The 16,343-nt window shown below is 42.0% G+C and overlaps 3 protein-coding genes across 4 annotated transcripts; 1 reads left to right on the top strand and 2 right to left on the bottom strand.

Annotated features, from left to right (window-relative positions):
• Positions 1-108: 108 nt before the first annotated feature.
• LOC115675384 (probable WRKY transcription factor 24) lies at positions 109-1,367 on the bottom strand. The gene is made up of 2 exons (XM_030598012.2): positions 856-1,367; positions 109-501 (listed from the first exon to the last, which is right to left on the bottom strand). Exons 1-2 carry the CDS (start codon positions 1,296-1,298, stop codon positions 324-326), a joined length of 621 nt encoding a protein of 206 aa, XP_030453872.1. The 5' UTR covers positions 1,299-1,367; the 3' UTR covers positions 109-323.
• Positions 1,368-8,511: 7,144 nt separating this feature from the next.
• Positions 8,512-11,168, top strand: LOC115675593 (endoglucanase). 2 transcript variants are annotated; one of them, XM_056318513.1, is made up of 8 exons: positions 8,512-8,802; positions 9,009-9,221; positions 9,375-9,575; positions 9,680-9,757; positions 9,856-9,972; positions 10,078-10,186; positions 10,299-10,465; positions 10,670-11,168. In XM_056318513.1, the coding sequence occupies exons 1-8, from the start codon at positions 8,554-8,556 to the stop codon at positions 11,036-11,038; spliced, it is 1,503 nt and encodes a 500-aa protein (XP_056174488.1). In that variant the 5' UTR covers positions 8,512-8,553; the 3' UTR covers positions 11,039-11,168. The 2 variants fall into 2 exon arrangements, with proteins under 2 accessions (XP_056174488.1, XP_030454175.2); XM_030598315.2 differs by having other exon boundaries at positions 8,513-8,802; positions 9,820-9,972.
• A 2,605-nt stretch (positions 11,169-13,773) lies between these two features.
• On the bottom strand, positions 13,774-15,934 carry LOC115675604 (probable WRKY transcription factor 27). The gene is made up of 3 exons (XM_030598325.2): positions 15,165-15,934; positions 14,965-15,078; positions 13,774-14,392 (listed from the first exon to the last, which is right to left on the bottom strand). Exons 1-3 carry the CDS (start codon positions 15,521-15,523, stop codon positions 13,933-13,935), a joined length of 933 nt encoding a protein of 310 aa, XP_030454185.2. The 5' UTR covers positions 15,524-15,934; the 3' UTR covers positions 13,774-13,932.
• Positions 15,935-16,343: the final 409 nt, after the last annotated feature.

The raw sequence follows: 16,343 nt of genomic DNA, 5'->3' as shown, positions 1-16,343 counted from the left end.
TAGTCTTTTGCAAGTGTAAATTTCAGTTTCTTTTCGATTTCAATCTTCAACTTTGATGGTGTACCTGCTCTGACATTCTGCAATATCTACAAATGTTGTACTACGAGCTGAGATAATAACATTCTTTTTATAAACCCACCAGTTGAGCGGTATTACATTGCCTGGGAAGGCAGATTGGCTTGCAAGCTTATTCTGTTCTTTACCAACAATTACCAAGGTTTTTTCCTGCGTCTTGTCAGTCTTCATCTTAGGACATTTCGATCCACACAATTTCTCCCCAGATTCTGCTAATTCGTCGTCCTCTGGATACCAACGAACCGGAACTAGAAACCGGAGAGCAGTTGCAGTTGCCGGAGAAGAGGAGTCAAGGTCTCCATCAATTTTTCGCAAGGATGGTTGTGAATACCTTCGTACGTCGTCACGACGATGCTCGAGTCTGTCGAGAGTCGCTGGATTTGCTTCTTCACAGTGCATGTGTGGTGCGTACAACGGTAGTAGCTCCTTGTTCATGTCGAGTAAAAGAAAAACTGTGAGAAGCTTGAGTCGAAAGCGTGGCTAACTTCAGACTTCAACAACCCATAATTCCAAAATGGTTTGGGATAATCTTGATGGACTATGCAGTTATTGATCCTAAAAGTGCTACGAATCACGTACAAAAGATGGAATGGGACCTGTTTATAACTCACCTCCTTGGATGACTACCATTAATGCTTTTGGGTCACCAGCTTGGAGCATGACAAACATCATTTACATTGTTCTAGTTGACATAGTTACTACTAGAAGTATCATGTTGAGGCTCTTTGGAAACTCAATGAATCGAGCAGAACTTTTCAAATAGGGCGAGGTCAGTCTTACCTTGGATGGCCACTGTTCTTCACAGCTTTCTGGCCGTACTTGCGCCACCTGTATCCATCGTCGAGAATGTCATCGGCACTCTTCGTGTGGAACGCAATCCTCGGCGGGATCGCTTTCCTGGTTTTGCCGACTTTCTTGTTACAGCTTCTACCTCCATTCTTCGCTTCCTCACCTCCATTATTATCACCTCTAATGCTTGAGGATGCATTTGTTGGTGAAGGTTGGTGATCCGCAAATTTATTGGAGCCAGACAAGAGGCTAAACCAGTCCATGTCTATGGCGAATTGTTGAGGGTCTAATGTTTGCGGCATTAGCGCAGGAGGGTGTAATAACGGGGTCGACGGAAGCAAGTGTGGATTGATGCATGGGAACATATATTCAGCCAGAGCTAGCAGTGGCTGTGGAGGCGGCGGCAGCGGCGTCGGTGGGACTCTTCCATCCATACGGCTCCACTAAGAAATGGGAAGGCAAAGGAAGATTTTGATGAGCAGACGATGGACTTGAGGTGCTGGGATGCAAGTAAAAATAGGTTGGAACGAACTCTCCCCATTCATGCAACCCTCTGCGAGCTTTTAGGGTGGCCCCAATTACCTTAGATCCACGAAAGAGACAAGTTGCATTCAACTACTTCAACTGTCCCGCTTAGCTATTGGTAAGACACTTGGACAAAGCACTCTCTTCCTCACACTCCTGAGAATATTCTAAGCTCCTCCTAACGAAAGATACAACGATAAGTTACAACTTACAAGCACGTCTCGTCTCTGGGTCTTGAGATGTCTTGAAGTACAGAGGCTTACGTTTTGTTAAACGACTGATCCGATAAGATTAATCTACGAGATAGACAGATGTAATGCGGTTGTGGTGGTTTAGAATAAGGGTGTCGAATTCCAAGTATCAAGAGCGACTGACCTCCATCCCGCCTGGATAATCTTCCGCACGTGGACAGTGCCATTTCTGTGGGGGTTAGAAAAAGGATATGGGACGGACATTTGATGGTGGAGACGAAATGATAACACGCATGGGGTCAATTGACTATATAATTTATCTTCATGCACAAGATCTATTAAGTTACACGTGTGAGTTGTGTTAAAAAGTCCCACATTGAGTGAAAATGGGTCCAACTGAATATGTTGACAGTTTCGAGCTTGTGCTTTCTCTTGGCGATCTCCTCGGGCACAAGATAGGTATCAAAGCTGTTGTTTGATTGGTGACCCCCTCTTTTCGGATGGTGGGCCTTGTGGGGTAGCAATGCGGTCCTGATGGTTGGTGCAGACCGATGCATGAATTAATGGAAGCAGATTTAACACTGAGCTCACATATGAGGGGGAGAGTGAATGTATATTTAAGTGGATATGTTGACAGGCTAGTACTTGGGCTCCCTATTGACGATCATCCCAAGTGATAGGATGACTTCTGCGGTCTCCAACAAGACATGCAAATAAAATTATTTTGAAAGTTTTTGTCGCGCTCAACGATTATTTGCCACATCATTTGTAAAACTTATTTCATATAAAATTACCACATCTTACCTACTCGAGTTAGGAACAGTAATAAGTTTTTATCTCGTCTCTTGAGCTATATTTTCGCGCAGTCGCTTTCGACTTCCGTAGTTTTAACTTGTTCTCTCGGATAAGGAAACTCGATTGGATGCTCATCATTAGTTGTTCTGCCACACCTTGGGCCATGTTTTTGACATAAAAGAGTAACCACGGACCGATACGAATGAAATGAGAGATAGGGACGCAAGTTATTCCATAGTAAAACCACGTGAATGGAAGCGAGATTGTGTGTAGGGGGAAACATGGTCCTCAACTTCCACCAGAATTAAATTAATGGTGTGAGTACAACGGTCATATGACAAAAAGTTCATCATTCTAAGCTAATTGTCAAGAGAAGCTACCTGCTAAGTTACAAGCTGGCGTGTACCAAAAAACCAAGCTAGGGCTACTTACTAATCACGTCTCTCTCTCTCTCTCTCTCTCTCTCTCTCTCTCTCTCTCTCTCTCTCTCTCTCTCAATATCTGTAGTTTCGAGGGTGCCCTTTAAAACTGGAAAAGAAATTACAAAAGATTGTGTGGTCATGTACGATTCCTTTAAGCCATGAGAGTCGAGTGTTTCATAATGCACAGACAAAGTTCATAGTTTAGAGCACAAATGTGTATACCTAAACAAATCCTTAAAAAAGGCTCCATACTGACCTCAAGATCATTGAAATATAAAACTTCTAGAGGATATTTCCTCTTCCTGGAGAAGATAAAGATACAAGGAAATTGGGGGTGTAAGACGTGCGGATACTAACACGTTAAAATAAGAAACGCATTCGTGGAGCTCACCCCAAAAGATGGGGACATGCCGTGGAGGCTCCTGTAGGAGTTTGGACTCCATTCCTTTGATGGGGTTACCTTTTAAACGAACACTAAGGACCCAAGAGAAACCCCTTGTTAAGAAAATTCATAGTTTATAGTACAAACGTGGAGATCTGGATATCTAAAAGCCCATGATATAACCTGTAAGTCGTATAAACTGATTAAGTTTGGGCTTTACCTATGCATGCAACCTTGATCGAGAGCACTTTGCTCGTAACTTACAGAATTTGAATGTGTGACATCTAATCCTTGAACTAAATTTCCTAACGCCCCAACTAGTTACACCGACTTGTGATTGACAACATCATGTTTTTTGTTAGTGCATCCCATTTTTGTGTAAGCATTTCATATATGTGAGACTAACTTGTATGACATTGATGAAAGCAAGAGAAAGTTACAAATAATTTAGTTTAAACATCGCAAGTTGTCTATATTGATTTCACGCAGAAACATTATCCAATGTCACAGCGGCTTAAACTCATCCTCGTCCTCTCCGCACTTAAGTCTCTACAACTAATACAACTCTACAAGTTTAGAAAGCTTGAAAGACATGAACTCATCCTCAATGGCGAGAAGTGACCCGCACGCTGTACCTTGTTGAATCGACTACACAAGAGGGGGAGACCACCTAATGAGCTAGTTACTAGGTTTGCTTCGATTGATCATGTCTCTTCAAGTGATTGAATTTTGCAAATGTGGTTCGTCGTATGAGAGAGAACGCATATAAACAAAATCTGCCAGGATTTTCCAGAATAAGAATGTGTATCACCCTAGGTCTGTCAAATGGGTGAGTTAGGTCGAAAAAAATAGTCTGACCCAAATCGAACTATTTAACCCATTTTGACTCATTTCCATGCAATATAAATTTAGTGACCATATCCGACCCAACTCATACCTAACTCATATTGTATATTTAACTCAATATATAAAATTTATACCCAAATTGAGGTGAGAACATGGAGTAAGCGATCGTGAGATCAAATGAAGGCGGGAGAAAGTGAAAAGAGGGTCATAAATATGAGTTGGGTCTTAGTAAGTTGTGAACCCATTTAACATCTATATTATTTTGAACTTCACCATTCTAAACCTATTTATATTTGATGAATATAACTAGTCCACATAATAACCCTACCCATTAAATATGAATTAAGAAATATATTTATTACCCATTTTGAGAGGTCCACCACCCTCACCAAGAACAAAAACTCTCTCTTCCTCTTTCTTCTTCTTCTACTTCGCTATCCGATTTCCCCCATTGCTTATGATCTCTCCTTTTACAGAGGTTTTCTGCAATTTACCTTTGCGTACTGTAACGCTTTGTTTACCCGTGAGTGGATGGAGCAGGGAGAACATTGTAGTAGACACTATTGCTTGTCAAATTCTTCTCCAATTGGTCCAAAGAAACAAACCAAGTGTTTGGTGTGAAATTGACATCTATTATATTTTTATGAAATTTTCCTGTAGAAAATCCGTATATTTCGCCCTCTTAAAACTTAGATCTTTCCCCAATCTTTTTGGTCACCCACCTCTTGTTAAAACTCTACATGCATCACTAGGATTTGGAAAGTTTTGTAAGTCACACAAAAAACGCTAATCCTATAAGAGGTTAAATTGCTTTGTCTGAGGTTTCACGGACTTCGGCATCCCCCAAACGTAAAACACCAAGAGGGTATTCCCTCATTCTGAGGAAGACAAATATATAGAGGGGAATTGGGTGGGGGGATGCGAGCACCAATACATTAAAATAAGAAATGCAGTTCTGTCAGCTCGCCAAATAAAAATTCCTAAACAGACGGGGAGGTCCCATAGATTAAGGCTGTTGATACTAAAAGATAAATAAAAGGTGGTAAATGAAAAAAAGAAAGAGTTTCTTTTTGATTGAGATAGAGAAGTTTATGACTTTATAAAAATCAAATACCCATCGGTAGCTAACTCAAATAAGAGCTGGCAATGCAAACCTATTTGGTGACTATCATAAAGTCGGTAATCACTCTAATTGAGATCAGCCTAATTTAAAATAGTTGGTACATTTGAACAGTTGGAAAGCAAGTCAAATAAAAGTGGCAATTCAATAAAAAAGTTGGTAAATATAACAGAAAACAAATTCACATTAGTAAGCAAGTCAAATGAGAATTGGTTCTTCAAAACTAATTGGTAGCTTAATTGAAGAAAAGTTAGTAAGACACATAATTATATATTGACTTGGTAAATTTTAGAGGTTGATAAGAAATGTAAATAAAAGTTAGCAAATAATAGGACAAGGGTTTTGTTCGTATGAAATAAGGGAAGTTGTTATGTCAAAAACAATTCAAATAGACATTAGTAAAATAATAATTTGTAGGGAAAATTTCAAATAAGGACTCGAAGTGCTCTCATTTTCTCAAATAAAGACCTGAAGTGAATCTTGTGTCAAATAAGGATCTGAAGTACCATCATTTTCTTAAATAAGAGCCTGAAGTGAACCTTGTCTCAAATAAGGGTCTGAAGTGGTCATCTAAGTCTCAAAAAAGAGCCTAACCTCACTAGAGTTAAGGATATTTTCGTCTTTTAATTTTTTTCGTTCTTTTTTTCCATAAAAAACAAACTTAAAAAAAATTAAATTAAAAAAAAAACAGGGGGAGGACTTGCGGCCCTCCTCTGCCTTTGGTCGCCGCTCCATCACCGGTGGGGTAGCGGCCATGGCTGGCGACCCTCGCTGACCAAAGGCGAGGGCCTAGTGGCCCTCATCGAAACCGGGAGGGTAAGGTGACCCTCTCCTCGGTTTGGGCGAGCGTCGCTGGCCTCGCATAGGTCTGGGAGAGGGTCGCCCGACCCTCCTGGTTCTGGCGAGGGCCACCAGGCCCTCGCCTCTGGTCGGTGAGGGTCGCCAGCACCTCAGCCGGTCATGGTCGCCGCCCCACCGACGATGGGGCGGTGGCCACAAAGGGCTGGCGGCCATAGGCGAGGAAGGGCTGCAAGCTCTTCCCCTGTTTTTTTCTTCTTTTTTTTTTTAAATATATTTTTTAATTTAAATTTATGTTAAAATTATTTTTGGACGAAAATGCCCTTAATCGGTTGGAAAATTTAGCAAGCCGGTGAGCCGACAAGGTGAGGCCTTTATTTGAAACTGTTATAACCACTTCAAGCCTTTATTTGAGAAAAAGATAGCACTTTAGGTATTTATTTGACACAAGGTCCACTTCAGGTCTTTATTTGAGAAAATGAAGGCACTTTGGGTTCTTATTTGAAAATTTCCCTAATTTGTAATGCAAAATTAATTGATAACTTAATCTAAGAAAAATTATTAATCACTCGAAGTGCGGTTGATAATTTAAAAAAAAAGGAGCTGGTAAACGTAAGGCAAATAAAAGTGGAAACTTAGTAGAAAAGTTGGTAAATGAAAAGAAATCCATTAAATATTGGTAAACAACTTGAATGAGACTTGGTAAATTAAAATTAGCTGGTAGACTAATAATAGAAAAGCTGGTAAGTTACATAGATAAAGATTGGTAAGTACGCATAAAGTTGACAAATTACAGATCTCTGTAAGAAAGACAAATAAAATTGGTAAACAATATCAAAAGTTGATAAATGAAAATAAAAATAAAAATTGATAAGTAACTCAAATTGAGAGTCGATAACCTAAAACAAGATGGTAATTTAACTAGTAAAATGTTGGTAATCATTCAAACGAAAGATTGGGAGATTAAATTACCAAATGGAGAAGCATAAGTTTTGCGTAGGGAACTGGCATTATCCTTGTTCCATTCTATACCTACTTCTATCATAATTCTATCATAATGTTTTAGCAATATAATTTTTAAAAAAAGTCATAAGAAACAAGTGCTCATAGATTGGATTAAATATAGAAGTGTTTTAGCAATATGGGTTGGGTATGAGTTGGGCCGGGTATGGGTCGGGATATTTACATTACAAATAAATGGGTCATAAACGGGTTAGTTGGTTAATTTGGATCGGACCATTTTGACCTGATCCGAACCTAATCCGATCCAACCGTTTAACAGGTCTATTTCTATGTAAAAGCAGGGGCAAAACGTTAGAAAAGTCTTAAACCTTTTGTATTGGTGCCAATTGAGTCTTAAATCTTTTTTGATGCCAATTGAGTCCCAAATATTTTGTTATTGTGCCAATTCAGTCCTTTCAACTAATTTTGATCGGATTTTACTGACGTGGACGTCGACGGGCCAGTCACCGGCGCTGACGTAGACAACTTTTAATAATATTTTAATATTTATTTATTTTATTCTTTTCTTTTTCTTTTTTTTTTTCCTCCTCTCCCTCCTTCCTCCAGCCGGTCGCAGGGCAGAGGCCAGACCTCGCCAAAGGCCTTCGACCTTGTGGCCTCTGGCAAGGGCTAGAGCCTAGCCGGCAGCTGAGCGAGGCCCGACCTCAATTCGATGATCCCATGACCGGCGAGGGCGAACCTCGCCAACCAGCGCGAGGCTGCCCTCGCGGTCATCTGGTGAGGGCGAGCCTCGCCCATGGCCAGTGTGGTTCACCAGTGGTCGGCGAGGCTCTAGCCTTTGGCCAGTTGCTAGACCGGCGACCAGCTGGAGAAAGGAGGGAGGGGAGGAAAAAAAGAAAGAAAAAGAAAATAAAAATTCAAGATTAAAAAAAATTTCAAAAAAAATAAAATATTATTAAAAGTTATTCACGCCAGCACCGGTGACTGGCCGCCGGCGTCCAAGTTAGCAAAATTCGACCAAAATTAGTCGGAAGGACTGAATTGACACAAAGATAAAAGATTTAGGACTCAATTGGCACAAAAAACGGTTTAGGATTTAATTGACACAAATGCAAAAGGTTTATGACTTTTCTGACACCTTTTCTGTAAAAGCAGTGTTGAATGCGATGAGTTCATAAACATGGATGAGAATCTTTCTGCTAAGTGATGAGTCTGGTTAAGCTTTTGAGTTGACAACCAAAACACGAAACCAAGGAGTGACTTCTTAGAAATTTGCTAGAAAATGGTAAAAATGTGCGTGTTATGCATAGCCAAAAACGGAGAAATTATGGGAAGCTCGATGCTCATGCCCACGTTGAGGAATGGGAGATTAGATCTTATCTTCATCATCATCCTCCTACACAATCATTCTTAAGACACTCCACGCAATGTCCACTCTGCTGCATCATTCCCACATTTAACACACCTGCATATTTCGGATCCAAATCGATCATCTGTTAAAACACATCTTGAGAAGTTAGGCAATTTTGTTTCTGACATGTTCATAAATTGCATCCATTTTTGGTAATGTGCTTCCTCTATATATGGACTTAGACCTGTCCACATTCCTTCCAATTGATCAAGCTTTCTATAGCAGGAGAGAAAATCATGATGGGTCAGCGGCATTGTGGGATGATGTTGTTCTTGACATTGTTCTTTTGGTGTGTGATGGCGAGCCGTGAAGAATTGGCTCGAGCCGAGGCAGACAAAGAGTCGTGCCTCGGAGATCTTGACTATGGCAACGTGCTTGGCAAGGCCATTTTATTCTTCGAAGGCCAGCGCTCAGGGAAGTTGCCGGCGGGCCAGCGAGTCAAATGGAGGGGAGACTCTGCCCTATCGGACGGCAGGCCTGAGAATGTAATACTTCCTGAATCATTTTTAATGTCCGACACGTCAATTACTCGTATTATCCGCACGGAAGATCCTCAGTTTCTTAGCGTTCATTATCATTTAGTTAGGGTGCTGTCCTACGTCGCTGAGAACCAGAATAACATACAATTCCTTATCATTGACCCAAAAAATAGGTCCTCGAAATTAGAGACATGATGGTGCTTTTTCGGCAGGTGAACTTGGTTGGAGGATACTATGACGCCGGCGACAACGTCAAGTTCAGTTGGCCGATGGCATTCGCTGTCACCCTGTTGAGTTGGACTGCTACAGAGTACCAGAGGGAGATTGCTGCAGCCAACCAGCTCTGGTATTTGCGAAGCGCAATCAAATGGGGGACCGACTTCCTATTACGAGCTCACACTTCGCCTACGACACTATATACGCAGGTCCGCTGCTATTTTTCGTTTGCTCTACATCGAATATATAGGCTTCTAAATTGCTTTACCATCTAAATTAGGACTTGAACATTTGTTTTCACTGATCTGGATCATTGTGAGAATCATTGTAATGTGGTCCAATGGTCCCTGTGACTTTCACAGGTGGGAGATGGAAACTCGGATCACCAATGCTGGGAACGCCCCGAGGACATGGACACGGCGAGGACGCTCTATAAGATCACCACTAGCTCACCAGGAACTGAAGCGGCAGCTGAAGCAGCCGCCGCTCTTTCTGCAGCTTCGATTGTCTTTAAATCCATCGACGCCAACTACTCCGCGCTGCTTCTGAGCAAATCGAAATCCGTAAGAGCTAAAAAACCATATTTGCCCATTGAATAATAAAGATTCCTCTTACCTCTTATAAATTATAATGTCACACTAAGGCACGAACACTGTCATTGTTTCAGCTGTTTGAATTGGCAGACAAGTACAGAGGATCTTACCAGGGCTCATGCCCTTTCTACTGCTCTTACTCAGGCTACCAGGTAAATCCCACAAACTCGTTCTTGTTCTCCTGAAACTATTAAGTAAAATTGAATTCCTACAGGATGAGCTTTTATGGGCTAGTGTTTGGCTATACAAGGCAAGTGGAGACGGCAACTACTTGAACTATGTATTGAGCAACCAGGGTTGGAGCCAGGCGGTTTCCGAATTCAGCTGGGACAACAAATTCGCCGGCGCACAAGTGCTCTTGGCCCAGGTAACATCCTTTGTTGATCCAAAACATTATATCTTTCTGCCGAAGCAAGAAAAATCCAATCCTCTCGGGCGGAAATGTAGATACTAATCCTGCTCCTTCGATCAGGAGTTCCACAGGGGCAAGACCAACTTGGCCAAGTTCAACAACGATGCGGCGTCGTTCGTGTGCGCATTGATGCCTGGAAGTAGCACCATCCAGATCAAGACAACGCCCGGTACATGTTTTTCATTTTCTAGTCCATCGGGATTTTTGAATTCTCATTCTGGTGATTGGTGAGCCGCTCAGGGAAAGAGAGCGTGAATAGCTTGGATATATCTCTTTTGCAGGTGGTCTGCTGTACACTCGAGACAGTTCGAATCTGCAGTACACGACAAGCGCGTCAATGGTGCTCCTGATACACTCGAAGACGTTGAGCAAGGCTCACGTCGACGGAGTCCAATGCGGGTCTGCGCATTTCTCCGCTTCCCACATCAGAGAATTTGCGAAATCACAGGTTAAACGCTACGTCTCCTCCTCAGACGAAGACAATAGAGATCTAAATCATATTACACATATTGGGATTATTCGAACAGAACATACCATCAAATCGACAAACCAAGCAGGGGATGGATCAATGTTAAATCCAGATTGAAACGTGCTTGTGAACTTAGAACATAGGAAACAATTTTTGTGATCATGGCATGTAAATGGTTCTCAGGTGGACTACATATTGGGGAAGAATCCTATGAACACGTCATACATGGTGGGCTGGGGCTCCAAATACCCGAGGCAGCTGCACCACCGAGGCGCGTCGATCCCGTCCATCCATGTCCATCCCGCCAAGGTGGGCTGCAACGACGGTCTCGCCACGTACTACTCATCAACCAATCCGAACCCGAACACGCACGTGGGGGCAATCGTGGGAGGGCCCGACTCAAACGACCAGTTTAGTGATCTGAGATCGGACTACTCGCACTCGGAGCCTGCGACGTACATGAACGCAGCCTTTGCGGGGGCGGTGGCTGCTTTGCTTCCTGGAACCCAAGAAGAGTGCGTGGGGACGAAGAAGATGGGTGACCACGCATGAAATTTACCTTAATCATAGGAACCACTGAGATATTACTGCTGCTAAGACTTTCTTTAACTCCAATAACCTCTGAATGAAAGCACACAAGTCATGTGAAATAATTCATTGAGAGAAAGACATTTTCACTGAATATCATTGACCTGGTGACACCCGTAGAATAAGTTAGTAATGATATTATGATCTTTGGATGTGTTGTGAGATTGACGGTGCTTTATGTATGTAAAAGGTTTCTCTCCCTTTCCCACCCCTAAAAAAAAAGAACAACAAAACCAAAGGAAGGATTCTCCGTCAATAGTGAACTTAAAGTATGTGGACTAGGAGTGAGCAAGATGGACTGATTGAACTGCAAACTGCTCAAATCGGACCGAACCGACCCAGTCCGATCCGGTTCCCGAGAATGCCGGTCCGGTTTTTGGTTCCTAAAAATAGAACCAGTGTTTGGGTGATCCGATTCCCAGTTCCAAAGGGGGAACCGGACCGCCCGGACTGATTGTTTTTATTTTTATTTTTTAAATGTCTTACACACGCCTCCTCTCCTCCTTTAGTCTTTCCCTTTCGCCCCATGATGCTCACGCCTCTTGTCTTTCCCTCTCCTCTCTCCTCTCGGCAAACCCTAATCGCCAACATTGACGGAAACACTTTGTTACTTTCAGCAAAGAGTTTTCTCATCAATGCGGCTGTGAATCTTCCTTCTGATCTCCATCAAGTACATCCAAATTCGATTGTCCGTGTGAGTTGTAGTTTCTAAGATTAGCTGTGTAGCTTTTCCGTTAAAGATTGATAGACTCATCATGTAATCCCAGGGATACATCTGCAATATAATCTAGACAGGTTGCTTTGTTAGTTACCTTGGCCATTTGATTGGTTTCTCTCCAAGTAAGAAGGTCAACACATCATGTTAGTTATCTGATTTCAGCGTTTTTTTGGTCTTATCCTGTACTTACTACTCAAGCAATTCGATTCTCTCTCTTTCGTTGAAAGACGATAGATGAGCAGAGAGAGACTCAAAGTCGAAAAGTTCCATTTATAAACCGTCCGGGAACCGATCACCCCTAGTGTGGACCGTCGTTGCAGTGTGTAAGCAGCATTAGAAAATTTGCGGCGGCGCAAAGGGCATCGTTCTCATCAAGAGAGGCGTGTGTGCAAGCCCGGGCCGACGGCCAGGTTTAGTTGCGGCATACCAAATCTCAACTTTTATTAAGTATACATCTAGGGATGGGCGTGGGACGAAATGGGGATGGGGATTCATGGGCCTCGGACCGACCACGTAATCGGTAATCGTTAACAATATTGTAATGATTATATAACCATAGTTATCATGATAATGAGAATGCCTTCATTGTTATAATATTTTGTGTAATGAAACTGACGTCATGGGTAGTTGCTAAAATTAGAAAAAGTCATCGTGGATTTCGTTCTATAAAGTCCAACAAGAGCTGTGCCCAACCCAACGGGGCCCCGGGCACCGATTTCCCGCGTTCCCCGCCCATCTTAGTACGTACTTTCTATGAAATTGGAGGATTCTATTCTACTTCGATATTATGCAAGTATCGTCAGTTATTAACTGAATTTTTTGGGATTATTTTGGTTTTTTATTATTTTTTCCAAGAATTTCAGTTTTTAATAATTTAATCGAAAGACAAAATAATTTGCCCATGCTGTAAGTTTTTAATAATTCACCCCGTCAATTTTTTTTCTTTCGTTCTCTTTTCTTCTAAATTTATTAATTGATTATTCGCACCTTTCCTATCTATCTGCCGTGAGGGTCTTGCAGGGAAAATTACCAAAACGTCTCAAACCAGTATACGACGGCCAATTCAGTCCTAAACTTTTCAATTGTGCCAATTTAACCTTAAACCTTTTGACAATTGCCTTTGGGTTCTGAACTTTATATGGGGAGAGACTTGACTTCTTTTCTTAGTCAATGATTGATGACGATTTGTCAATGTAGTATATCCGGCAAATATTGACCGAAAATCGCTATCGTGGGTGCCAGCTGTTCCGCGTGGCACGTGATATGTACATGTTCACTATCATTCCTTTTTGTCCCTTTTGGGAAAATGAATTTGCGGCATGAAAGCTCCATTCCTTCACAAGGAAGGAAAATGACAAACGACCTTTTGGCAAGTGGGAAAAAAGAAGATAAAAAGGACAAAAACAAAAGAGAGGGAAAGGATATCTAAAAAAGAACCCTAAATGAACTTTTGGTCCATTTCTTATCCTCTTTTTATACTCTTTATTTTTTTTCAATTGTCTTCTCCTATTTTTTGCCATCCTTTTCCTATTATTCAGTAGGGAAGAGGATGGGGGCAATGCCTTGGTCACCCGGTTGACAAAACGCTCCAAAACGTGCACAAGTTGATTGCATATAGAGAAAAAATAAATAATTTCAGTTTCTCAATTATTGAAACACATGCATGAGCATGACGTTCCATGATCCTTGTAGATATTAAATTACGAAATACTTTTCTATTCTTTATTATATCTCAGGGAAATTCGGACAAAGTCTTATTCATGTTAGATTAAGTTCCACATGAGAAATTGCAAAAGAATAGGTTTAAGTCGTATACGACATTATCTATGCACGTTGCTTTGTAATTTGGGTGATTAGCTAATACTTGGCTGATCAAGACCCAACTAATCCTTTTCTTAAACTCCCTAATTAGAGCACAGTCTTGTCCCGTGAGCCAAAGTTAATGACGCTATCGAAATTCCCTTCCGTGTTCTTCCATGCGTGTCGTAAATTATGGATCTTCTATTTCCTTTTCGATCTTTACAATTGAGAAGCAAACGTGAACAACGGTCATCACTTAGACAAAAATACTACAAGATATGATTGATTGATCTTGTCCTGGCGAACGAGTTCTGCGTTTCGTGCTTCTTCGGTGGTGATTTTAGCTGCAGCCGGCAAGGCCTAGATCCATAACCATGTCGTTCAACTCCTCGAACCCCATGAACATTTCATTGCCGAAGAACAACGTCGGGTCGAGGTTAATCTCGTCACTCCCACCCGATGACCCGCTCCCGCAGCTGGACAATTGCTCCTTGTCTTCTTCAGAATGAGTCACGATGAGCGGAGGAGTCGTTGGAGACCGAGTGGTGGTCAGGCTCGGAGAGTTGCGTGTGCTGTCGGCTAGAGGCGTGTGCCTGTTGCCTTTAACTATGGAGGATTGCTTTGCTTTAGGGGAAGCGAACTTGTTCCTGGTGCTGCCAGCGAGCGCGTTCCGGCGAGTCGGGCGGGTGTGGCAGTGCTCGCCGGTGTAGGTCACGACAAAGACCCCAGGATCGGAGCTGCTCTGCTCGACTTGTTTCCTTGCCAAACAACCCTTTGAGCTGCTGCACCTATAGTAGCTCCTGTATGCACAATTTTTCCAACCCAAGCAACACATTCAGTTAGGTCAACTGAAATAATGTGTGTCCGAGAGAAAGAAATGAAATGAAATTATTTTAGACACAGCCATTCAGTTTCTGGATCTAACAAGATCCACTTATGACCGTACACTCGAGTCACTGCAAATTCGGTTTCAGCATAGAGAGAGAACAAAACTTGGTAGCCTTGAAATAATCTGAGGTACGCATTACGCTTTGTCAAGTTTTAATCATGTAACTACGACATGCTACGACTACAAGAATTAAACTATATGTATGGTATATACAAGCACTCGAATTGCCTTTTTCTTTGCAAAACATATTCACATGAACATGCTGCTGATACTAGGAGCTAAATCATGAAAGGTGATACCAAGAACTGGCATCCGCCTGATGAATGAGTTCATTCGTAATTCTTCAGCAAAAGGTGAGGAGGTTTTTTATTTTTGTGTTGCAGTGCCAATTGAAGCTCAAGTGGTATCTTTGCCAAGTGTCTACAACAACAAAAATTCGGGAATAAGTTCATCAATCAAGGGAGGGAGAGAGAGAGGACCGACCTGGGATAGGGCGAACCTTTGATAGGTTTCTGGCCGTACTTGCGCCAAGCCCACATGTCCGACGACACCCCGTTGGCCGTCACATGGTGCACCTCCCTCTTCTGCTGATTTTTCCTAATCATTCGATTAAACCAAATTAATCTCTCTGATAAACATCAATTCACCAACCAATTCTCATAATCAAGAACTATTTATCTTACCTCCTCCTTTGTTTAGCTTCACCATAATGAACTCCCTGGCTTGTTGCTGAAGCATCCGTCAAGGACTCTTCTTCCTTCGGCTTATTCTCAGCCTCTTCAATCACTTCTTCGGATTTCAACGCTGCATCGCAGACGGACGGTGGTTCCGGATAGAATGGCTTGTAGAGCAGCTCCAGATCATCTAAGAGCGCTGACGTCTGGGCAAACTCGGAAAACCCGCCGAAGAGAATCTCTTCCTGTCGCAAATCGGCGACAGACCCCCACGCCATGTAATCCGTGACGTCGTAATAAGTCTCGCCGACGCCGCACCCCCCGACGATGGCCTGCAGATCCCAATCATCGACGTGCTCGGAATTCATTTCTTTGTGGGAGAATATTAGGAGACAAAATTTCCCAAAAAAGAAAGAAAGATTGAAGTTAGATGAAAAAGGTGAGGGAGGAGGTGGTTTATATATTGGGAGAGATTTGGGTCATGAGTTCAAAAGTTGCGAGCTTGAAGTCTCCAGTTTCGCCTCAAACCCCAGTTCTTGCATCCATATCCTGGGTTTGACTTTGGGAAAGAAGTCAGACAATTTTAAACTATGGGACTGTGCACACATAACGAATGCATGGATCAGCAGAAGATAGGGCATTCGTTCTTATATGCAAGTTGCAGGAGACACCAAGACTTTTTTTGGATCTATTGCAGCAAAAGTTTATTCTCCATCTTTCATTGCACTTCGCTTTCGTGGATGACTTTGAACTTTTCGCATTTAAGAATAGCTCCTATTTGCAAGTCGGCTGTGGACTCGTGAAATTGGGGAGATCTTGCTTGAAAACTTCTGTCTTCCTTTTCGGGTCAGTGCACAATATGAGAAAAACAAAAAAAGAATAATCTAGGAAATTTCCTGCTTAGGTTTACACTACTTTTGATAAATTGAGCAACACGATGTTCTTAAATCTTAAATATGATATAATACTTTTGGCCGAAGGTGGAATCAGTCGTTGATGGATATGTCAAACTTGAAGTTTGAAGAGGGTTGTCATATGAAGAAAGTCAAAGGGAAAAATAAACCAATGACTAAATAAACACACGCAGAGTTACTAGCGGGATTGGCGCAAATTTTATTGGAATTCTTGCATGGGATACGATCGTATTTATAAACAAATACGGTACAAACTCGATGTACGGACGTAGAT

The sequence above is a fragment of the Syzygium oleosum genome, unplaced genomic scaffold (assembly GCF_021117445.2).
Source record: "Syzygium oleosum isolate NSW1041296 unplaced genomic scaffold, Sole_v2.1 Sole_v2.15, whole genome shotgun sequence".
NCBI classification, from domain to species: domain Eukaryota; kingdom Viridiplantae; phylum Streptophyta; class Magnoliopsida; order Myrtales; family Myrtaceae; genus Syzygium; species Syzygium oleosum.
The sequence above is the reverse complement of the archived record's forward strand: the minus strand, read 5'-3'. Positions and strand labels throughout refer to the sequence as shown.

Coding starts and splice junctions, on each gene's coding strand:
- LOC115675384 (XM_030598012.2), bottom strand. CDS start 1,298: ATGGATGGAAGAGTCCCACCGACGCCGCTGCCGCCGCCTCCACAGCCA. Junction 502..855: donor AAGAACAGTGGCCATCCAAG/GTAAGACTGACC, acceptor GACATGAACAAG/GAGCTACTACCGTTGTACGC.
- LOC115675593 (XM_030598315.2), top strand. CDS start 8,554: ATGATGGGTCAGCGGCATTGTGGGATGATGTTGTTCTTGACATTGTTC. Junction 9,758..9,819: donor GCTCTTACTCAGGCTACCAG/GTAAATCCCACA, acceptor GAATTCCTACAG/GATGAGCTTTTATGGGCTAG. Junction 10,187..10,298: donor CCAGATCAAGACAACGCCCG/GTACATGTTTTT, acceptor TCTCTTTTGCAG/GTGGTCTGCTGTACACTCGA.
- LOC115675604 (XM_030598325.2), bottom strand. CDS start 15,523: ATGAATTCCGAGCACGTCGATGATTGGGATCTGCAGGCCATCGTCGGG. Junction 15,079..15,164: donor GAAGCTAAACAAAGGAGGAG/GTAAGATAAATA, acceptor TCGAATGATTAG/GAAAAATCAGCAGAAGAGGG. Junction 14,393..14,964: donor AAAGGTTCGCCCTATCCCAG/GTCGGTCCTCTC, acceptor TTGTGCATACAG/GAGCTACTATAGGTGCAGCA.